General features: G+C 31.3%; 2 protein-coding genes across 2 annotated transcripts in view; both read right to left on the bottom strand.

The window, feature by feature from the left end:
- Window positions 1-8,085: 8,085 nt before the first annotated feature.
- LOC134688176 (tenascin-R-like) lies at window positions 8,086-21,996 on the bottom strand. Its single transcript, XM_063548647.1, has 10 exons — window positions 21,975-21,996; window positions 18,474-18,734; window positions 16,847-17,107; window positions 15,297-15,548; window positions 14,234-14,521; window positions 12,641-12,840; window positions 11,234-11,429; window positions 9,727-9,855; window positions 8,868-8,892; window positions 8,086-8,158 (listed from the first exon to the last, which is right to left on the bottom strand). Exons 1-10 carry the CDS (start codon window positions 21,994-21,996, stop codon window positions 8,086-8,088), a joined length of 1,707 nt encoding a protein of 568 aa, XP_063404717.1.
- Window positions 21,997-23,965: 1,969 nt separating this feature from the next.
- Window positions 23,966-24,924, bottom strand: part of LOC134688175 (receptor-type tyrosine-protein phosphatase eta-like) — a 138,796-nt gene continuing 137,837 nt past the window's right edge. The window contains exons 21-22 of the mRNA XM_063548646.1: window positions 24,704-24,806; window positions 23,966-24,189 (exon numbers count right to left, since the gene is read on the bottom strand). Coding sequence (XP_063404716.1) covers window positions 24,164-24,189; window positions 24,704-24,806 — 129 coding nt within the window. The 3' untranslated portion in view covers window positions 23,966-24,163. The remainder of the gene's footprint in view (window positions 24,190-24,703; window positions 24,807-24,924) is intronic.

The raw sequence follows: 24,924 nt of genomic DNA, 5'->3' as shown, positions 1-24,924 counted from the left end.
TTTTGTCACTATAGCAACCTCAGTTTCCTGTTTTCCCGAATATTAACATAATATTTGCGTGTTATCTAAACTCTCAAAAAAATGCCTTATATCAAACCTACAAGCACAATTCTTGTTTCACGTTAAACAGTAGATTTGTATCCTTCAAATACAGGTTCAAGAGTTTAAGGCTCATATTGACTTGATCTTTAAAAATATGATTTATTTCATTCCCGCCAAAAATTAAACGTAAAACTAAAAAACGTTTCCAGTATTAAAAAATATCTACCAGTGATTTCTTCATAAAAAATTGAAGAAGGAAAGTGCCATATGTACTCTTCAAAATAAAGCAAAAAAAAGTGTATGTCACCGACCTTTCAAAAAAGTTATGAGTAATATTTCATGTTTTTTTCTCGTTCGTTTTGAAAAAAAGAGTTGTCTTTCTTCAGAACATTGCATCTGACGTCATAGTACAAGCTTTCCTTGCTGGCGCACTACTTGAAAAAAGAAATCGCAAATTGGACGTGTGAAACCCACATTTAAATTTCCAAGAGTAACATCTATATTCGCCTACTTTATTGTCCAGTTATACTAGAGATTAAGCATGTTTCAGTTTCAGATTTTTATGATGTTGCCGCACAATATAAACCTTCAGAAACACCATCCGTCGGAATGGAAAATTGTTTGAAATAACCTTTCACGCCGCTTTTGTATCGAAAGTCTTTTTTTTTGTCCTTTGTCCCACATAAGCAGAATTATTGAAAATAAAAAAAGAAATGAAAGATGGCACTGGTAAACCTACAGTATTTGACTTTACCAGAGACTATATGTGCTTGTTTTTTTTCCGCGTCAATTTCAGAAGTTTGCCGTAACGAACTCATTCGGTACTGTTAAAAGCCGGACACACACTTATCATACTAATATTTTTTCCGACTAAGACGAAAGTATAGAAAGTATTGCATCAAGTTTGTGAATTCATTATTTTTGAATATTTAAGATATAAGGAAATTTAAGTTATATATGAATGAAAGTTTGATTCTAAAATATTATACATCTATCTTAAAATACAATCCTTTTATTACTACCTCATGTGTTTTCAATAAACAATACAGTAAATATAAAATACAAAACGTTTTTGATTAAAAAAATAATTTAGAAATAATTTTCCGTTGAAAACTACAAAGTAAGATTTCTCCATCAGGATAAAATATGATAAATCTAAATTGCTCATTTTGGAAATTAAAACAAATAAAAAATTGTTGCCGGCATTGAAAATCGATTTTTTTTCCAATCTTTCCGGTCATAGTTATAGCTAAATGAAAGGGAGCGATTTTATGTAAGATGTTATTCTTGGAGCAATTGTTTTTGTCATAAGCTAAATTTACAACAATTAAGTTTTAAACACTGAAAATTATGATTTTAATTCACATTCGCTGAGTAGTAGTTTTATTAATATTTTTTGCCTTACAGCTAATTTCCTAGTGTATGTAGGGTAAAACTTTGGTTGGCTTCCTTGCTTTGTTTGTATTAATATTCAATCTAGCTCTGAAATTAAGATTGACATCTTTATATATAGGTAAGTAAACTTGTATATACGTTATCAAAATATAATTATACATACTATACAAACAAAACAAGCAGGCAAAACCAAAGTTTTGATCTACAGACATTAGGAAATTAGCTGTAAGCTTTAGCGAGATTAGACGATATGTTTATCATTTCTCTTAAAGACAATTTGAAATGAAGCAAATGACAAACAAAAATGACCCTTTGTCATCATTTTATTTTTACTATAAGATTTTGTCAAATAAGCAGTATAAATAAATTTTAACTTCATTGCAAGATCGGACATTATTTCACAAGAATCATCCAGACATCAGTTACATGAAAATGTTACCAGTAGGTCAAAACTTTTAGGCATAATTGATTATCGGCCTTACCTTGTGAATACCTAATTTTGATTTTTTTGAAAAATCGACACTTAAAAATTAACCAAGAACTTTAACCTGAAGTGGGATAGGCGGACGAACGACGGACGCACAGACTATAAAACAATTTTCACACAATCGGCACAAACGAAAGACAAAAATCTACGCAAGTGAAGAAGAAATAAATGAAATGAGATCAACGCAAATACATGTATAAGACAAAATATACGCATGTGAAAGAATAAAAATAAAATAAAATATAGAACGGCGCAAATGCAAAAAGTCGAGATCAAAATTTATATTTTTTTTTTTATTGAAATGATGGTTAAATATAGTGTAGTATCTTATGTGTCTATTTGTGTTAAATATCTACATGATATTAAAGTAGCGCGACGCGTAATAGTTCCTCTTTTCCTGGGAGACGTAGCGTACCTGCGTAGCGTACACCATGTTTGAATCCGTGAAACACGCGAAATAGGATGTTACAATTTGACGTTTTTTTATTGCTAGAAACAACGTCATAGAGCTTTTATGTCACTACCAAGTTGCGTTAGCTGATGCGCATAAACAATAGGCTGTTTGGTCTTACTGAACTCCGAGGAAAATTTCAAACAGAAAGGCCCTGAGCAAAATCAAAAGCTGAAACACATCAAACGAATGTAAAACAACAGTCATATTCTTGATCTGTTACAGGCATTTTCTTATTCACTTGCTGTGAATTGTCTAGATTTTCCAAAATACAACATCTAATTCTTATTAATACAGATGTTCAACATAAAGCAAATTATATATTTACTACATTTTTAGCTCACCTGGCCTAAAAGGCCAAAATCTCCTCTGAAACTACTGAACCAAATTAACTAAACTTGGCCACAATCATCATTGATGTATCTAGTTTAAAAATTGTGTTTTTTGACCCGGCCAACCAACCAAGATGGCCGCCATGGCTAAAAATAGAACATAGGGGTAAAATGCAGTTTTTGGCCTATAACACAAAAACTAAAGAATTTAGAGCAAATCTGACAATGGATAAAATTGTTTATCAGGTCAAGATCTATCTGCCTTGAAAATTTTATATGAATCAGACAACCCATTGTTGGGTTGCTGCCCCTAAATTGGTAATTTTAAGGAAATTTTACTGTTTTTGGTTATTATCTTGAATATTATTATAGATGGAGATAAACTGTAAACAGCAATAATGTTCAGCAAAGTAAGATTTACAAATAATTAACCATGACCAAAATGGTCAGTTGACCCCTTTAGGAGTTATTGCCCTTTATAGTCAATTTTTAACCATTTTTCGTAAATCTCCATGATCTTTTACAAAAATCTTCTCCTCTGAAACTACCGGGACAAATTAATCCAAACTTGGCAACAATCATCTTTGGGGTATGTAGTTTAAAAATTGTGTTTTTTTACCCGGCCAACCAACCAAGATGGCCGCCATGGCTAAAAATAGAACATAGGTGTAAAATGCAGTTTTTGGCTTATAACTCAAAAACCAAAGCATTTAGAGCAAATCTGACAGAGGTAAAACTGTTTATCTGGTGAAGATCTATCTGCCCTGAAATTTTAAGATGAATGGGACAACATATTGTTGGGTTGCTGCCCCTGAATTGGTAATTTTATGGAAATTTTGCTGTTTTTGGATATTATCTTGAATATTATTATGTATAGAGATAAACTGTAAACAGCAAAAATGTTCAACAAAGTAAGATTTACAAATAAGTCAATGGATCAAAATGGTCATTTGACCCCTTTAGGAGTTATTGACCTTTATAGTAAATTTTTAACCATTTTTCGTAAATCTTAGTTAACTTTCACAAAAATCTTCTCCTGTGAAACCACTGGGCCAAATTTTACCAAACATAGCCAGAATCATTATTAGGCTATCTAGTTTAAAAATTGTGTTTTGTGACCGGGCAAACCAACCAAGATGGCCGCTACAGCTAAAAATAGAACATAGGGGTAAAATGCAGTTTTTGGCTTATAACTCAAAAACCAAAGCATTTAGAGCAAATCTGACAAGGGGTAAAATTGTTTATCTGGACAAGATCTATCTGCCCTGAAATTTCAGATGAATCGGACAACTCATTGTTAGGTTGCTTCCCCTAAATTGGTAATTTTAAGGAAATTTTGCTGTTTTGGGTTATTATCTTGAATATTATTATAGATAGAGATAAACTGTAAAGAGCAATAATGTACAGCAATTTAAGACTCAAAAATAAGTCAAAATGACCAAAATGGTTAATTGACCTCCAAAGAAGTTATTGTCCTTTATGATCAATTTTTAACAATTTTCATAAAATTTGTAAATTTTTACTATTATTTTCCACTGAAACTACACGGACAAGTTCATTATAGATAGAGATAATTTTAAGCAGCAAGAATGTTCAGTCAAGTAAGATGAACAAACACATCACAATCACCTAAACACAATTTTGTCATGAACTGCCTGCTACCTTTGTTCAATTCACATATACCAAGGTGAGCGACACAGGCTCTTTAGAGCCTCTAGTTTATTAAAGCTTTTACTACAAAACTTAGGTAGAAATTATCAAGTGAGATTAAAGCATTATTATTGAACGTGATACATATGGGAGCGAATGAGACAACTCTCTATCCTTGTCACAGCTTGTAAAAGTAATCCATTATAGTTAAAAGTGCGGTTTTTAACATGGAGTCTTTGCACACATCAAACAGCAAGTTGTAAAGGGCCCCAAAATATGGAAAGTGTAAAAAACTTCAAATGGGAAAAACAACTGTATAACCTATATATAAACGAGAAACCCTTATGAACCACACCAACATACAACAACTACTGAACATCAGGTTCCTGACTTTGGACAGGTGCACACAAATGCAGCGGGTTTATGCGTTTTATCACCAGCCCAGTAGACAGCACTTTTGTGCTGACATGAATTATCATTGATATGGTTATATTTATAAATTAAATGTTAACAAAATTTTGAATTTTTGAAATACTAAGGCTTTTCCACCTCAGGCATAGATTCCCTTAGCTGTATTTGGAATTTTTTTTAGGAATTTTGGTCCTCAATGCTCTTCAACTTCGTACTTTATTTGGCCCTTTTAAACTTTTTTGGATTCGAACGTAACTGATGAGTCTTTTGCAGACGAAACGCGCGTCTGGCGTATATAAAATTTAGTCAACAAAGTAAGATTTACAAATAAGTCAATGGATCAAAATGGTCATTTGACCCCTTTAGGAGTTATTGACCTTTATAGTAAATTTTTAACCATTTTTCGTAAATCTTAGTTAACTTTCACAAAAATCTTCTCCTGTGAAACCACTGGGCCAAATTTTACCAAACATAGCCAGAATCATTATTAGGCTATCTAGTTTAAAAATTGTGTTTTGTGACCGGGCAAACCAACCAAGATGGCCGCTACAGCTAAAAATAGAACATAGGGGTAAAATGCAGTTTTTGGCTTATAACTCAAAAACCAAAGCATTTAGAGCAAATCTGACAAGGGGTAAAATTGTTTATCTGGACAAGATCTATCTGCCCTGAAATTTCAGATGAATCGGACAACTCATTGTTAGGTTGCTTCCCCTAAATTGGTAATTTTAAGGAAATTTTGCTGTTTTGGGTTATTATCTTGAATATTATTATAGATAGAGATAAACTGTAAAGAGCAATAATGTACAGCAATTTAAGACTCAAAAATAAGTCAAAATGACCAAAATGGTTAATTGACCTCCAAAGAAGTTATTGTCCTTTATGATCAATTTTTAACAATTTTCATAAAATTTGTAAATTTTTACTATTATTTTCCACTGAAACTACACGGACAAGTTCATTATAGATAGAGATAATTTTAATCTTTAGAGCCTCTAGTTTATTAAAGCTTTTACTACAAAACTTAGGTAGAAATTATCAAGTGAGATTAAAGCATTATTATTGAACGTGATACATATGGGAGCGAATGAGACAACTCTCTATCCTTGTCACAGCTTGTAAAAGTAATCCATTATAGTTAAAAGTGCGGTTTTTAACATGGAGTCTTTGCACACATCAAACAGCAAGTTGTAAAGGGCCCCAAAATATGGAAAGTGTAAAAAACTTCAAATGGGAAAAACAACTGTATAACCTATATATAAACGAGAAACCCTTATGAACCACACCAACATACAACAACTACTGAACATCAGGTTCCTGACTTTGGACAGGTGCACACAAATGCAGCGGGTTTATGCGTTTTATCACCAGCCCAGTAGTCAGCACTTTTGTGCTGACATGAATTATCATTGATATGGTTATATTTATAAATTAAATGTTAACAAAATTTTGAATTTTTGAAATACTAAGGCTTTTCCACCTCAGGCATAGATTCCCTTAGCTGTATTTGGAATTTTTTTTAGGAATTTTGGTCCTCAATGCTCTTCAACTTCGTACTTTATTTGGCCCTTTTAAACTTTTTTGGATTCGAACGTAACTGATGAGTCTTTTGCAGACGAAACGCGCGTCTGGCGTATATAAAATTTAGTCCTGGTATCTATGATGAGTTTATTAATAGGTATCAACGTTCACCCTTACCTAAAACAATAATGTAATATCACCACATAGAAAGACACACTTAAATATATCAAATGAAATGGCTTAACTTAATCAAAAGACATATAAATACAAGTGGACATACAATAAAAAAATAAATTTGATCTTTGACACAAAAAAAAAATCAATAGAATATAAGAGCTGAAATGTTGAACTATATAAGAAACACGATCATTGACAATCAACTTTGAACAAATTGCCGCAAAATAGAATATTGAACATAGGTAAATGAATATAATTTTGTTGTAAGGTATACAGGAAAAATGGAGAACGGATTTTTTTACAAAATAGATAATTTTGTTGTTCATAGTACGAGAACAGAAGTGAAAATTTATAGTCATAACAAAGACTTATCAAAGCTGGTATAAGACCCGATATAACACTATAAACATATATCAAATAACAAAAATCATTACAAATTGTATAAACAGGTAACTTACCTGGAAAGTACGATTTTAAAGCTAGTTAAAAGCTAAAAACAATCAATGATATAAAAAAATTATGCATCAGTGATGTCGATATTAAAAGAAGATGACTTGTCGAATATTAAATACAGTTCAATCATTATTATGCATGTGTATATAATATAATGGTGCAGTGTTACAATTCATATCAAATATTCATATTTCAAGACTTTAAAGATTTTTTCGAAACAAAGTTAGGGAAAAAGAATGTTTATTTATAAGCTAGGCGAGGCCCATTATTATACTATCTTTGGTTGTATTCATATCAAACGTCACGGATTTTTTCATATAGGAGAATACTTATAATTAAGGTTGCAATGATCTTATAAAATCTTTTCAGTTCATTAATTAATTTTGAAACATAATATTTTTAACTACGGTGTATAACGTGACGGTACCCAAATTGCACCTATTTTGACAGTTTTTTCACCTACGTTTTTTTATGATCTAGAAATAAATGTCATTAATGTGTCTATTTTGTAGCCCTATCCTTCTTCATTTTATAGGTACACCAATTTAAATTTTAATCCCATTTTGAGTCATAAAAAAATGGGTTTGAATCAACCTCCAAACTGTCCATGATTCTGTAATGAGGAGTACCCAAATTGCATCCATGCTTAAATTCACATCGTCAAAAGTCTAATAACCGAGCTTTTGTTTAATTTCTTCGAATATTTTGAACAATTGGATATTAGTCTATGCTTACTCTTCATATTTTACGAAATGGATACTTATAATATATTGTATTTGCTAATTTTAAAAAGATGACGTTTTGATGACGTCGCATGATGACGTTTTCGTACATTTTGTTTTTTCAGTAAACAGTCCATCTGTTGATAAATACTGTGAACGTTTTGTGTATATCTAAATATGTTTACATATGTTGAAAGACGTGCCTAGTATAAAATCATAAAAATACAAATTGTTAAGTCTCTAGGAAATTTTGTAAGATTTCCGTGGCCATTTTTTCTAAATAGGTGCAATTTGGGTACTCGGTGCAATTTGGGTACCCTTACGTTAGAGTATGCAGCACTGAAATGTTTCAGGAATTAGGAAATAACACAAGTCAAAATTGAAACATAAATTATAAATGAAGACACATAAAATAAAAAAATAATACAGTAATTTAGCTATCCGTTACATTGCTATTTCCAGTGTCTCGTAAACGTTGGCTTCTGTTTCTGGTGAAATATCTTCATATTGTTGACTCCTTCAAGAAGTAATTGTAGAATATAAAAAAACCTAAATGTTGTCAGAATAATTTGACTCTTTCTTAATAGAAAAAGCAATGACAACATAACGTTAAACAAACTATCATATCATGAATACAGAGCATGAACAATACACAAATAAATGGATTTGTCATCTTGATTTTTTTTCTCTCTTTCTCTTTACTTTTGTTTTAATTTTGTGAAAAAAAACCCATCTCTGTTGAGGTAAACAGTAGGTTTACATAAAACAAACTACGGTGCATTCATCTCCATCAATATTGCATACAAAATATACAGTACTCCCTATTGGTTATTGGTATCATGCCTTATCACAAGTTATGGCCTTAACACCTTATTTTTTAAAGTTACGCACGATGGTTATCACTAGCGAACCAGCAATGGTTTACCGCTCGTAGATGCATGCACAGATGAATACATTGTATTTGCCATTTAATGTCGTATACATCAACACTTTGCCAGTTTCTTTTTAATATCAGTAATTTTCTAACAGTTTGAGTATGATGCACCTATGAAACACGCGATTTATATTAAAGAGGGACGAAAGATACCAAAGGGATAGTCAAACTCATAAATCTAAAACAAACTGACAACATTATATAAATGGATACATTTAGAGCTTCTATTATATATTTCGAAATGTTTGGTCATTCATGTAAATTTGAGTAAATTGTAGATTATTTTGTTTACCTTCCATCGGATTTTGTTGTGTTTCCTAGAAAATGAAAACAGCTATGGTTACAAAACATAATTAATTTTCTATCAATTGAGCATAAGTTTATGACTTGTTCAGTTCTGTGTAAGCAGGTTTTTTTTAATTACGTCGTCAATTGTATCGTGTTTTTAGACAACAAAGTTTTCCCTTCATCAAATGATACAACGACACATGTGGTTTTGTTTACAGATGAGACAAAATCAATTGTGTGTTTGTGACACATATTTGTTGGTGTTGTTTCTTATGAAGAAGTTATATATGTCCTACTTGATATAACAATATATTTCATTTCGGAGTTTTTTTTCTGTTGTATACTTTGGAATTAGAATCATTCGCACATATATGAATTGTCCTCACCAAGATGGACGTAAAAAGTATAATAACAAAAATACCGAACTCGAAGCGTGTCCCGGTATCCATGTAAAACTTGTGAACGATATATAACTGATAACATAACGTAACAAAGACTATGGCGTGACTTTCATTCGTCATGCAACTAGTAGTCCTGACGACATCATTGTGTCGAAAATGGTGAATGAACCTGATTTATAGCTGGATATACTTGCAATAAACGATAATCGATCAAACATAGATTTACATTCTTATGCCTTTTGTGTTGTATGTCATTGATTCACTGTTCATGAAGACATAACTTAATAGTTAAGAACGTGTCGAAAGATGTGTTTCTAAGAGGTATAATGCAAGTGGTGACATATTTCTGTTAACTTTTCCTTGAATGCAATTCACAAAACAACAGTTCATAAAAATGTGTTTCCGATGTGCAATTATAAAGATTTAATGATTTGAAAAAATATATGTTTTATGTATGTATACCTCTAATCCGCCTCTGATACCATTTGTAAACAAATCTTCCAAACAACAATATAATTGCCGTTCCAGCAATACTGCCAACAACAGCTCCTGCTATTATCGATCCACTGGATGTAGATTCACGTATATGACCTTCAAAAAAAGATTGAAACTGTATAAATCTGCAAAAACTAAAATAACTATAATACCTAACGCCGAAAAAAATCAAAACGGGAAGTCCGTAATCAAATGTCCATTTCAATGATTCAAGCACCTCAAACGAATGGATGAAACTGTCAGACTCATGAATTGGGCCGTATTTCTTTCTTAACAAAATTTTGTAAAATTTGTGTCGCGTTTGTTGTTGTTTTCTTAACACTACAAAAAAGCAGAAACAAATACATCGTTTAAGGGGGCTCCTGGGTATAAATATTTTTTCTTTCTGATATAGGATTTTGCTATATTTTTTATAAACGATCTTTATCATATACTTAAAATAAAAATGAAATAAAAAAAATGGGGTCACCGTTCATTTTAGCTCACAATATGCCTCTGGAAGAAGCATACATTTTTGTAAATGTCCTTTTTTTCTGTTGAATTAATAGGAGAAATAGATGTTATATCAACTAAAATACAGACATCGCTTAAATTTTACAATTATTTAGTTTATGTACAGGTTATTTGATAGCAATAATAAAAAATATTGGTCACCGTTGAGTTAAAAAAGATATTTCAAATTTAATGCCAAAAATGGCATTTTTGCACCAAAGGGAGACAATTTGGAGCTTTTTCAATGATATAAAAATTTTAAAAGTCATCTGGGGCGAAAACAAATCAATTTTTTGGGTTGATGTTTGTACCATATCATAAAGTAATAACAAATAGTGTTATAAATAAAATTTGTAATAAAAGATTAAAGGTTTAATTTTTGCTGAAATTTTTGTACCCATGAGCCACCTAAATAAGTCTTTACTGACCCTGTTTGAATTTTCGATACTGCATACACATGTTGTTGGTAAACAGATCTTTTACAAACGTAGAAACAAATGCATCGGTTAATCAGGTTGACGGTAAGAAACAAATTTAGCGTTTGTACTAGCAAACGACAAACTGCATACGCATTTTTATCGTTTGCATCGTTTGTCACAGCTTGTGTAAACTTTGCAAAAGTATGTTTAAAAGAAATTATCAAACATGTGTTGTGTTAGCTATTTGCATCGTTTGTGTTAGAAAGAATACACTCTTGATAAAGGAAATTTCAAGAAACAAAAGGATGAGTTGAACCAGGTGTTATAGCTAGCCAAACCTCGTGCTTAAATCTAAATGTTACAAAATACAGCTGAAATGACTTTGTGACAGGAATACAAAGAAATACATAAATGAATAAGAAAAAAATACATTGCAATATATGAACTGCTTAAACTCAACGGACATCGCCTATGCATTAACGACAGCATTATATACGTTTAAGGTTTAGACTCCATTCTTCAAGTTGTTCATAGTTTTTATAAATAAAAGCTAACGTTCTTACCTTTAACTGTTCGAAACGAGGCAAAAAATAATGGTCCGCTTCCTTGTTTTGTAGAGGTCCATAGAGTGTATGAGTAGTTAGTATATTGCTGAAGGTTGTCAATGGTAAATATGAACTTTGTTTGTCGCCATTTAAAAGGTATGGTGCTATTGATATCATTAAATGTTGTACTGTCTGTAAATGTTGCTGACCTTATCTAAAATAGCATTCGATAATTGTTTTAGTACTGAATTAAAACCTCTTGTCAATTTATCTTTTATATCATATCGGGAAGAACAAATACAGTTCTGAAGTGAATTATTTTGACAGAACTATCTTCCTCCTTATTTGGTTCTCAAAAGAAAATCTTTCAATTCATAAACAATAAACTGTTGTGAATATAAAACTTCGTGTAAAAGTGCCATCACAGTTATTACTTTAACTTATTACTGATAAGTGCGTATAGGGTTATTGTTTCTTATTGGGATAAAATTGAGAATGGAAATGGGGAATGTGTCAAAGAGACAACAACCCGACCATAGAAAAAAACAACAGCAGTAGGTCACCAACAGGTCTTCAATGTAGCGAAAAATTCTCGCACCCGGAGGCGTCCTTCAGCTGGCCTCAAAATTCCGAGACATGTTTAAGAAATAATTCATGGGGGCTTGAATAATTCGTGATTTTACCACGGGTTCGCCCTTTATGACAAATATTTTACCCTGAACGATAGCGAGGGGTAAAATATCGGCATTCACGGACAACCCGTGGTAAAATCACGATATATTCAAGCCCCAATTAATTATTTCGATTCTAATAGGATAAATACGGCAATTGTTTTGTATCGAAGCGCTCTAGGTGAAGGCATGTTTTGCCGTTCTCGTAAATAAACGCACTATTAAATTGACGTATAATAACGAAGCAAACTAAATAAATTATGATATTTAAACTATTTACATTAACATATTGCGATAAGATTGGATGAATCTAAATGATTATTGTCTCCTATTTATACAAAAATGGCTAATATAAGATATTTTATCATCATTTGTTTACGTTTCCTCGTTGTGATGATTTTCTGTTGCACAAGCGTGTAATTTCCCGTAAAAAGCTTATATTCTGACGTCATTGTTCTATGACGTCGGGTAGCTCATTCATAAAAACACATATGACGTGGGAGTACAATCGGAACAGCCCTAACAATATATTCATATTTTACCACGGGTGTGTACTCAAATCGTTTGAAGGACGTCATGTTAGAATAGGTGTTTTTCAACTAACAAAATCAAGTAATAAAATACCCCAAATGCTTTATATCGAACGGTCTCTGAGTATCATTGAATAACGATTGGAAGGACGGATGGTCGTCTGAAGACTGTTACTATATCCCATACATTGCCAACATTGGCAACAATCATATCATATAATCACCTGTCGATGACTAAGAAAACTGCAATCCTTTGCATTAGGACAATCAACACAGGTAAAACTGATAGTAGCTATTTTATTGTTAGACCAAAATGTTAAAGTGTATCCATCTACAACTCCGTTTGGGTGCTGAGGTATTGACCAGAATATGGTAACTGAGTTTTCCAAGATATGCATAAATTGGCGATCAACTATTCCAGGAACTAAAATGAAAAAAATAACAAAAAAATGTAATTATACATCAACTACATCAATGTGGCAAATACTTTAATGTTTTCCACCAAACTAATCAAAAAAAGAGTTGATTTGTTTAAATTAAAAGTATTAAATTTAAAAAGTAAAAATTTAAAAATTGTAATGTTTGAAGAAAAAAAACTTGTTTAGGCTTTATATATGCAGACTTTGACAAACCAACGAATTCAAATATCCTAAATACTGAGGTTGTATTAACAACTTAATACACGAGGAGACACATAAAGAAGTTGGAATCTAAATAACGATTCTAACATTATCAACAGAAAATATGATAACAATATATGCTTTTTTGAATCGAAGATTAAAACGACCTCGACATTTATTTACTGTATTGCATACACCTTATCGCTATTTGTCCGCCATCACTGGACATCATAAAATTCCTGTAAAATGGTTACGTCATACTATAAAATTATCTCACCGTACAGTGGAAAAGTGATTATTGTATGACGTCAAAAGTACAAGCCGCATATATTCTCACGTCAAGCGGAAAAGCGATTTTATGTGTACCTTAATTGCATAAGTTACCTTTCAATGAACGTTATATTGATTGTGTGTCAAGTGGTCCACGACCACTAAACCTCTTTCAAAATCAAAATTTTAAATCTGGGTATCTCCGATGAGTTTATTTATAAACATCAATTATATCACCAACCAATACTATTTACTCTAGGGGAGGTTGGAGGACATGTATTTTAACAAACGATCGTACTTGGGGATAGTGTTATTCTGTGTTCTCTTTTTCATTTTGTTTTATCTATTTGATATGTATATCTGTAACAGCTTTTCAATCCTTTGCTAGGCAACAACTTACAATTTAAATATTTCACATGAGGCTAAATTTCAGTGTAATAAAACTTATTTAATAGAAAATTATCAATTCGATATTGCGTGAAGCCGTAATTGTTGATATAACGTATTACCATATCTCACATGAGAAATACTATGGATATCATATGTTGAGCTAGATCTGTTTATCCTTCCCTACTTTTTGGGTGGGGACCGGGTTGACAAGTGTTTTGTTTTCTTTGTGTTGTTTATATTTCCTTTTTCTTTTTTCTTTTTTTTTCATAATGTTGTAATTTCGTTTTTGCTTTTGAATTTTTCTTTGGTTTATTTCGTTTCTCTTTTTTAATCAACCAGTTTTGACGCGTTTTTGTATTACTGTTGAACAACATAAAGAAAAGTTTGATCAACATACGTGGTCACCTGTCGTTGCTATAACGAAATCGGAAAGTCCTTTTTTATTTACATTTATGTTAAAACTCTAGATGTACATTTAAATTTCTCTCTTTCTGATACTCAATGATCGTGGAATCTCATTTGTCAAACACCTCTAACCTGATTCTGGTCTTTTGAGTGTACTGTTAAGAGGTGTACTGGTAATGTTATTTGAAACAGCAACTAAATTCAACATACAACAAACTCCTGGATCAGTGCGAAGTCTCAATGAATTTTTTCTGTTAGGAAAGGTATCTACTTTATAAGATGAGTTTCTTAGATTTGGTGATAAACAAAAGCTACTAGTCAGAAAAGTATAAAAATCAACTGCTCCTTTTGGCTGCAATATTGTGATATCCGAAAAATTCGTTCCTTGTGTAACAGATATACTTCTAGGTTGTCCAGGAACTGAAAAAGACATATTTTAAATAGAAATTATATAAGCGTCTTTTTAAAAAATATTTCATTGATATAATAGAATATATAAGTATATTAAGCTATTTTTTGCAAACGAATATATAACTTAATCTACAGTTGTTCTATATAACGGAGGACAAATGTCATTTTCTCAACCGTCAAATAAATCCTTCTTAACAAAAGTAAAAACTAAAAGGTAAAAAGCCGGTTTGTCGAGTCAATGACTTTTTAGATTCAGTTAAATATGGTGTTGTCTTTGACGAGAAAATTATGATTTGATTCCCGATTGCATATGAAGAAATTGTTCAAAAGTTCCTCCGAATCAGCAAATTACAAAATCAATCAACCAGGTTTCTTATTTTTCTACGATGTTTGTATGTTGCTAAGAAACGATTAAATGCATCTTGACAAGCAGCCCTATGATTTTTCAAAGTAAATTAAAGCAATTGAAAATTATATACATAAATGTAGATTTTTATGTCTTGAATATACGAATATCGGAAACAAAGCATTGTCTTGTTGTTTTTAAAAAATACCAGATATATTAAAGGTGCGATAACAATATTCAAGACGGATCGAATATACTAGTACCAATTGTTGACTATTACTGTCTGCAATCTTTACTTTCACAACACATTTTCTGACATGCATGATATACTTAAATGTAGATAAATAATGTCAATAAACAAAATTATATCCTACAGATGGTATCTTTTGTATGCTTTTCCATTTCTTTTATTTTTATAAAATAGAAATAATTACTTACGTGTAGCAATATTGAATATCACATCTTTATTTTCAGTATCCGCTTTAACTATAACTTTTACGTGATATAATGTTCCTGGAACTAAATTATGGATTGTTTCATTTTGCGTCTGAGAAATGTGAAGAACGTCTTTAAATAAATTGTCATCCACAAATATTTCGTATGATTTTATATATCGATCAAAACTTCTTATTTCTATTGTAACAGAGTTTGTTGTCCTTTGAACAGTCACAACTCTAATGCTGAAGTTATCTACAAAACAATACAAAACACTGAACAGTTGAAATCATCCCTTGGAAGGTTAACACCCCAGTTTTTGGTTGGGTTAGTGTTGCTTAGTCTTTAGTTCTCTTTGTTGTGTCTTATATATTATTTTGTGTTTGTTTGTCCTTAACATTTTTGCCATGACGTTGTCTGTTTATTGTCGATCTATAAGTTTGTCAGTTCTTCTAGTATTTTTCGACCTTCTTTTTTAACAGACGTTCACATATTAACCGATATTTTGTGTCAACAAATGACTTTGGTTATGTTTCTAAAATGTTAACCACAAAATTTAAAATCAAAACATTATAATTATTTATCAAAGGTATCAGGCTTATAATTTCATACGTTTTATGCGACCGCAGCACTTTTTTATTTACCTTTAACAGGAATGCTCAAAGCCTAATATTTGAAAACCAAAGATGTTTTAGAACCTAAACGGTTAAAATCCATATCACCAAAACGAACACAAACCAGCAAAAATCTATATACGCTCAAATTTGCCTGGGGGAGTTGCTAGTTTCTAACAATTTCAAAAATAAACGGACAATTTAAGAAAAACTGTATAAAATGTTTTTATCCCAACTTCTTACTACAGATCAGCTGACCTCATGGGACTGAAAGTCCAACAGCAGAGGTACCGACCCAGTTTGTTAAAAATAAAAATAATATAATCACAATAAACCGAGATTATTTAAAAAGGAAAGATCCTTATCAAATGGCAAAACCTTAAACACAAATACATCAAACGAATGTTTAACAACTGTCAATATTCCTGACTTGGTACAGACCTTTTCTGAAATAGACAATATTGGAATGAACCAGGTTTTATAGCTAGCTAAACCTTCCAATGACTTACACCCTCATTTAGTTTTTTCATTATACAATTTTATCAATCTATGAAAACCCGTATAGATTTCCCAATTGTGATGCATTTAGATGAAACCCATCACTGGATTTGTAATTACGGAGAGAAACAGTGTGATGCCTAAATGATGCATGGTTTGGTACTCTCCCTGAGCACCTATGATCCCACTTAGTTTTATGTATTCCAGTTGTTTCTCAGTTTACAAGTAAAATATAATCATGTGAAGCTTCAAAATGTTTTTAGCGATCGGCGTAGTACATTTTATCAACATTATATTATTTTTGTATGAAGAAAAGTAACAAAAAGCCAAATGTATGTCATTTTTTTTTTAATATACTTTAAATTCAGATGTTTAAAGTGTGTTCGTACAAGAAGTGCTGGGTTTTGAAGAATAACTTAATAGTACAGAAAGAAACAATACCTGTAAACACATATATAGTTGATGATGGAGAGCCCTTGATTCCATTTGAAACAGCCACTGCGCTGATGTTATAGTATGCACCTGGTTTGAGATCACCAATAGAATATCTTTGGATAGAACTTTGGTATGGTATATATGGCAGAGATTCATTGCTGTTTACAACAACACGATAAAAACTTACTTTTCCTACAGGATTGCTTATTTGAATAGTAATTGAAGTTGATGTGTGACTGATTATCTTTATTTTCGGAGTACTTGGAACTGAAAAATAAATAAAAAGACCGAAATAAATTGAGTAATTACTGATAGCCAAATCGATAAAAGTATTATACACCTATGGTTGATTCGATGTATTATTGACGAATCCACATCACTATATGGGACCTTTCTATCGACGGAAAACAAACTTGTGCAATTACTTTCGACAATTTTTCACGACACCACAAGAATGTAGCATGAACAAAGAAGGAAGGAAAAAAAACCAAACCGGAAGTCTACAAATCTCAACCAAAACAACAAAGGAAGATATACCTCTTGGGCAACTACAAATGTGGTTAATCAACTACACATTATAAAATGATTAACATTTGTTATCCTGCTTCCATAAATGCACAGCCTATTGGTTGGGAGCTTTTAAAAACATCGTCAGTCGAATACCAGCGGTACTGTCAAAGTGAACTAATTAAAAAGTAAAATCACAAAAATACTGAACTCAGAGGAAAATCAATTTGGAAAGTCCATAATCACATGGCAAATTCAAAAAACAAAACGCATCAAAAACGAATGGACAAGAACTGTCATATTCCTGACTTGGTACAGGCATTTTCAAATGTAAACAATCGTACCACATAAATATGCGAATGACAGGTAGAACCCTTTTTCATGTACAATAGTTATCAAAAGTACCAGGATTATAATTTTATACGCCAGACGCGCGTTTCGTCTACATAAAGACTCATCAGTGACGCATCGAGACAATGAAAATTAAATTTTGTCGTTTTTAACACAAAATGAATATTAATCGTTCCTCACGTTATTCAGAAGAGGAAAATATTATTTCTATAGTGTTCTATAGACAAATGTGATACAACATCCTTTTAACCATAAACATTTAAATTTTGGTAGTTGTCATGTATTGTTGCATATAGTAGTTTAACAGTTCAATTTTCAATCTGTAAGAGTCTTTACGGATATAAGGCATACACAATCATATTACTCTATCTATTTCACTTATAACCCCAAAAAACAACGTGCTGTCGGCACAGTTCTTTTCAGTGACTCCAGTTCAGGATTTGCTATTATTTTGGTTTGATTATATCTTTTGTGAATTTAGCAGACATGTTTGCTTCATGTTTACACGCGTTATTTTGTGGATTTGGTTTTTATTGATTCCGTTTTTTTTCAGTTTACAAGTAAAACATAATAATCACGTAAAGCTTCAACATGTTTTAATCGTTCGGCGTAGTACATGGTATCAACATTTTTTTTTTTTTTATAAAGAAAAGTAACAAGAAGCCAAAAGAATGTCATTATTTTTATATACTTTTAATTCGGTTGCTTAAAGTTTGTTCTTACAAGAAGTGCTAGGTTTTGCAGAATAACATAATAGTACAGAAAGAAAAAATACCTGTAAAGACATATATAGTTGATGATGGAGAGCCCTTGATTCCATTTGAAACAGCCACTGCGCTGATGTTATAGTATGAACCTGGTTTGAGATCACCAATAGAATATCTTTGGATAGAACTTTGGTATGGTATATATGGCAGAGATTCATTGCTGTTTACAACAACACGATAAAAACTTACTTTTCCTACAGGATTGCTTATTTGAATAGTAATTGAAGTTGATGTGTGACTGATTATCTTTATTTTCGGAGTACTTGGAACTGAAAATAAATAAAAAGACCTAAATAAATTGAGTAATTACTGATAGCCAAATCGATAAAAGTATTATTCACTTATGGTTGATTCGATGTATTATTGACGAATCCACATCACTATATGGGACCTTTCTATCGACGGAAAACAAATTTGTGCAATTACTTTCGACAATTTCTCACGACACCACAAGAATGTAGCATGAACAAAGAAGGAAGGAAAAAAACAAACAAACGGGAAGTCTACAAATCTCAACCAAAACAACAAGGAAAGGTATGGTTATTTTTACAAATTTTCTGTTTACAAAACTTAGAATTTTTCGAAAAACTAAGGACTTTCTTATTCCAGGCATAGATTACCTTAGCCGTATTTGGCTCAACTTTTTGGAATTTTTTATCCTCAATGCTCTTCAATTTTGTACTTGTTTGGCTTTATAAATATTTCGATTTGAGCGTCACTGATGATTCTTATGCAGACGAAACGCGCGTCTGGCGTACTAAATTATAATCCTGGTACTTTTGATAACTATCTATACCTCTTGGACAACTACAAATGTGGTTAGTCAACTACACATTATAAAATGAATAACATTTGATATCCTGCTTCCATAAATGCACAGCTTACTGGTTGGGCGCTTTTAAAAACACCGTCAGTCAAATACCAGCGGTACTGTCAAAGTGAATTAAATAGTACAAATAAATATGCGAATGACAGGTAGAAGCCTTTTTCATGTTCATGTCATAATGACTGATTAGATACCATATATGATTTGGTATATAAAAATACATTATTTATACAGACTGTTGTGCATTTAACGCTATTCATCTTTTTAAAAGTAAGGAACATAATGCAAAACGTCCCCTTCATCCCTGTTGGAAAATAAAAATATGAAATACCCTGAGAAAAGTGTGGCAAAGTGTGATTTTCCGTATTTTTTTTTATCTTTAAACTCAATAACAGTATGAGCTACGCAAAAATCAGTTCGCATTATCGAAAGAAATCAAAATGAGTTCCCAAATGGCAATAATCCAAAATTAATCGGATGAAAATGAAAGAAAAGTTACCTGAGCATGCGCAAAAGAGTATAATACACGGATCGATAGCGGTTGCCGAATTTGGATAGGAAAAAAAGGTTAAAAGGACAAGTTTAGGAAGAACAAAACACTACATTTACACGTTATATCAAATTATTTCCGATTTTGTTTGGTTTCAGAGGAGTTGCAGCTCAATGAAATCGGTCTCGTCTTTGTAAGTAAAGATAAGATGAATAATTGTAGAAAAATGCGGCTATATCTTTGAGCTAATCAATCTCTGACTGATGCAAGAAGGGCGAAAGATACTTGAAGGAACAGTTAAACTTATAGATCGAAAATAAACTGACAACATGAAACAAGAAGCAAACAAAAGATTGATACGATTGTTTCATTAGATTTCCAAAACACGTTTCTGTTTGCTAACATCAACTAAGGGAGAATGATTTGCATTTTGAAAGTCATTGTCTTTACGGTTATGACCGAGGTAATATATGTAAAAGCTTTTAAAGAATTAACAATACATTTGTGTCTTGCTCTTGACTTATATAGTTATGTTAATGATGATGCTCGAATGTGTTTGACAACGTTTATATCTATATTATTGACTGTTTTTTAATTATACTTGATCTCGTAGGCTTTGTTTTACTAATGCATGAATATATGAAAAGGGGAGACATTTGTATGTAAGTCTCTAGGTATAACATATCTTGTCGAATGTAAACTGTTGAGTAATTACTGATAACCCAATTGATAAAAGTATTACTATCACTATCTGGGACTTTCCTTCCACATAAAAAGTATTTTCTTATTGCAGAGAGATATACAGTATATAATAGCTATTTTGCTTAACGTAATTATCGTTGATCATTATAACTTGAGATTTACTACATGCATTGATAGAGTATTGCATAAAAAAGTGATAAAACTTTAAAACACGGTAAAATACCACAGGAACTATTCAAGACTAACATTTCGTATACGGATTAGTTTAATAGCATTGCACATTAAGTGACAAGGACGACGAGTTTTGACTGAAACAATCCAAAAAGAAAGGGTAACAATATCTCAAAGCTAAATTAAAGCTTTTTTTCTGACGGAAATATATGTAGCTTGAAGCCAACAATACGAATGCGCTTATTTTTTATTCACTATAATGTACGGGTAAATATTTGTCAAAAGTCTCACAATACAAATAAAAACAAAATGAGTTTTTCATCAAATAAACTATGAATATGAAACAGCGAATTTTTATGGCACTGAAATATAAACTTTCACATATCTTCGATAAATTACACAAACACATAGGCAACCACTGAAATAGTTTCGTTTAGCATTTGGTTTGGATACATCATCAACGTGTATTGAAGACTTCTCTCATAACACATACAACGGAGAGTTTCCATCTATGTTTAGTTGTAATAGACATCATAAGTCTGCGACACTAAAATTAAGATTATATAAAAAAAAAAGGAAGATGTGGTATGATTTCTAATGGGACAACTCTCTACAAGAGTCCAGAATGAGACAGAAATAAACAACTATATGTCACCGTACGGCTTTCAACAATGAGCAGAGCCCATACCGCATAGTCAGATATAAAAGGCCCCGAAATGACAACGTAAAACAATTCAAACGAGAAAACTATTGGGCTAATTTATGTACAAAATATGAACGAAAAATAAATATGTAAATAAAGGTAACAGTAGTATACCGCTGTTCAAAACTCATTAATCCATGGACAAAAAACAAAATCGGGGTAACAAACTAAAACCGAGGAAAACGCATTAAATATAAGAGGAGAACAATGATACAACACTAAAATGTAACACACACAGAAACAGACCAAGCATCAGACTCATAAACAAACCACAACCACTGAGTTACAGGCTCCTGACTTAAGACAGGCACATTCGTATCACAAACATGTTTACATCTACCTTATTTGTTAGATAGTCTTTTCATTGGTAATCATATCACATCTTCTTAATATATGATGTACACTACCATATATCTTACTTGCATGTCATAAGTCAAGATCCTGTTATTCATGTTTTGTCTTTGGTTGCTGTTTGCAAGAAAAAAAAATTAATTGAGATTTAATCTAAACCAGGCTGTTGATTTTCTCTTTTTATGTTTTGTCATACGATGCTATTAATTATAATTGGTTACGGTTTTGGTTTTGACATTGTTGAAGACTGTACAATGGCCTATTACTGTTTACAGCTTTGTTTTTCATTGTTCGTAGTTAGTTGCGTTCCAGATATTGCGAATCATACGACTTCTCATTATTTTAAAACCGTCATATTCGAATAACTATACAAACGAACAATATGCTCATCATTTATCATTTTTGTTAAAAAATAATCTGACTTGAGGAAGTTTGCTGCTCAGTTTAAAAAAGAATAACTTTCCATAAAACTAGTATATATTGATAGGGAATTAATTGAGGAATCAAAAAAGCAAAAAAAATATAGGGGTTGATGCGCTTATTTTCGAGATATTAGCCATTGCAATTGTGGCGGGAAAATGTTCTCTCTTGATTTTCCATCACTTTATCATTGACTAGTTAAAGTTCCCAAATACTTTTTAAAAATAAATAAAATCTTATAAGACTTTTACAAATGGCTTACAATTATACATAAAAGATTTATAAAAAGAAAAATGGGGGTTCATGGGCAAAATTTTTTAAGGCATTCAAATGGATAAAACCAGAGGATTTCGAAAATCTGACAAAAAAATCCAAATCCAAATGAGTCGTTTTAAGACATGTGGTAGTATAAAGTCAAATGACAAAAATACTGTACTCCGAGGAAAATTTTAAACTGAAAGTACCTTATCAAAAAATAAAAGCCCAAGACATCAAACGAATGGATAACAACTGTCATCTTGATGATTGGTACAAGCATTATCTTAATTTTGATTTTATGAACAATTTTGTCTAAAGAAAAAATAAACGAAGTATTTTGATATTATTAAATCTAAATGCAATCTGCAAATTAATATGCAGAATATAAAACACTGTATATTAAGTTTATCGTACTAGATATTAGACGAACATGCCAAAGGTAGATCGGATATATTTTCATGAGCATCCCTAATTGGCATGTTGGCTTGTTGCAAATATACTTTTCGTGTTTGAAAATATCTTTCCAATCACGTTACATATAAAACAGTAACATTAAAAATTTGAATTTATAGATTAACCTGCTATTTTTTTTTTAAAAGTTATCAAAGATACCAGGATTATTATTTAATACGCCAGACGTGCGTTTCGTCTGCATAAGACTCATCAGTGGTGCTAAGATCATAACAGATAAAAAGCATGAAGAGCATTGAGGACCGAAATTACGGCTAAGGTAATCTACTCCTGGGATAAGAAAATCTTTAGTTTTTCCAAAATTTCAAAGTTTTGTAAACAGGAAATTTATAAAAATGTATATATAATTGATATTCATGTCAACATCGAAGTGCTGACTACTGGGCTGGTGATACCCTCGGGGACGAAACGTCCACCAGCAGTGGTATCGACCCAGTGGTTTAAATACGTATGAAATTTGAGAACCCCAGCTACTTTAAAGGATAATTCTTGGAACATAATAAAGAATTTAGATCTATTACAGAGAAACATTATAAAAGCCAAAACAAATCTGTGTTGTCTATTAAACATAATCTTTTGAAACATTTTTGCATTACAAATTGATCAATAAGCACAGAAAATTACTACATAGACTTATACAAAATGTAAAAATATGCTATTCAAGTTAAGAACATCACTATACATATAATAAAAAAATAAATTTGTTATACAAAGTACAATTCAGAATATATATAACTATAAATACAATAACAAAATATACTATGTTACTAGCTCACGATAAACAAGCCCGTCAAACATGTTTTCGTTTGGAAAATTGGATTACAATAAGAGAAATCAATAGCAAAAGACTTGTAATATTACAACATTACTTAAATTAACAATTTTAATTTATTACTGGCAAATAAAATTTTAAATGATTTTAACCAAAAAATTTTTATTTTGACATCTTGTAGGAGTAGGATTTAGCTTTGAGACACAAACAGTAACTGTTACATTAACATTGTAGTATTTGTCAATGGAATTGTAATGGTACTGAATAGTGTTCGCACCAGGAATTGTTGTCTCAAATTCAATTATTTTAGAGCAAATTAAACAACATTTTTTTTTTTTTTTTTTTTTTTTTTTTACAGATATTGATCAAAGCATCCACACAATTATTATATGATACACAGTCATTATTCAAAAAGCTCTTTTATGACCTCTATTGGATACATATAATATGCTGTTATAGACTATAAAGCTGTTTTCGAAAACACTGCTATCCTTTTCAAATCATACAGTTATCTTCTAAAGTTGGCTTATTTATTTATTTATCAACATTCTGGTAAATTGCTGAAATAAAAAAAGAAAAGATATAATTCAAACAGACCTACAAAAAAATGATACATCCGAATATAAATTAAAAAATGGCTATGGTATATGATTTAATTGTATATAATATGGACAATGAATTTTATTTTAAAAATTCTAAGAAAATATCAATAAATCATGATAGCGAGTTTAGGAGTATTTGGTTAATCAACGTTGGTTCTTTTCATAAAATCAGTCAAGTCTAGTTGCAATGTTTGAAAAAAAAATCAAAACGTTAAATTATGCTGATAAATAGTTTCAAAAATCGCATGTGAATAGTTGTCTCGTTGACATTAAGACTACATCTTATATCATTAGTGAAACCATTTTACTTGTGCTGGATCATAGGGTACAGAAACATTCCATGGGTGCCCTTTCACAAAATGCCTTTCTTTAAGTTTACTTCAAAGTTGATCGTCAACTGTATTTCAAATTGTAAACACATGTTTTTTTTAAAAATCTACAAATCATTTTTATGAAGAAAAATGAGACATACGTTCGTTCAGATATGCATTTTCCTCCTCAATCCTATCCTCTTCCTCATCATCGGACACATCAAGTAAATCTCTAACACAGTTGTGTATGAAAACATACTGATCCTGCAATGATGAAAATCTTTTGAAAAATAACTTTAAAATACAAGACTTTACGATATTTTGTATACATATTATTATGATTTCAGCTTTCCAATTGTGAACTTTCCATTTCTAAGTAGCA

The sequence above is a fragment of the Mytilus trossulus genome, chromosome 10, assembly GCF_036588685.1.
Source record: "Mytilus trossulus isolate FHL-02 chromosome 10, PNRI_Mtr1.1.1.hap1, whole genome shotgun sequence".
Taxonomy (NCBI): domain Eukaryota; kingdom Metazoa; phylum Mollusca; class Bivalvia; order Mytilida; family Mytilidae; genus Mytilus; species Mytilus trossulus.
Note: the sequence above shows the minus strand (reverse complement) of the source record. Positions and strands in the feature narration are given on the sequence as shown.

What these genes read in the sequence shown, in the direction of transcription:
- LOC134688176 (XM_063548647.1), bottom strand. Translation starts at nt 21,996, where the DNA reads ATGAAAAACAAAGCTGTAAACA. An exon ending in AACTATATATGTCTTTACAG is followed by an intron (nt 17,108 to 18,473) that starts GTATTTTTTCTT and finishes TTTATTTTTCAG; the next exon opens with TTCCAAGTACTCCGAAAATA. An exon ending in ACTCAAAAGACCAGAATCAG is followed by an intron (nt 12,841 to 14,233) that starts GTTAGAGGTGTT and finishes TTTTCATTTTAG; the next exon opens with TTCCTGGAATAGTTGATCGC.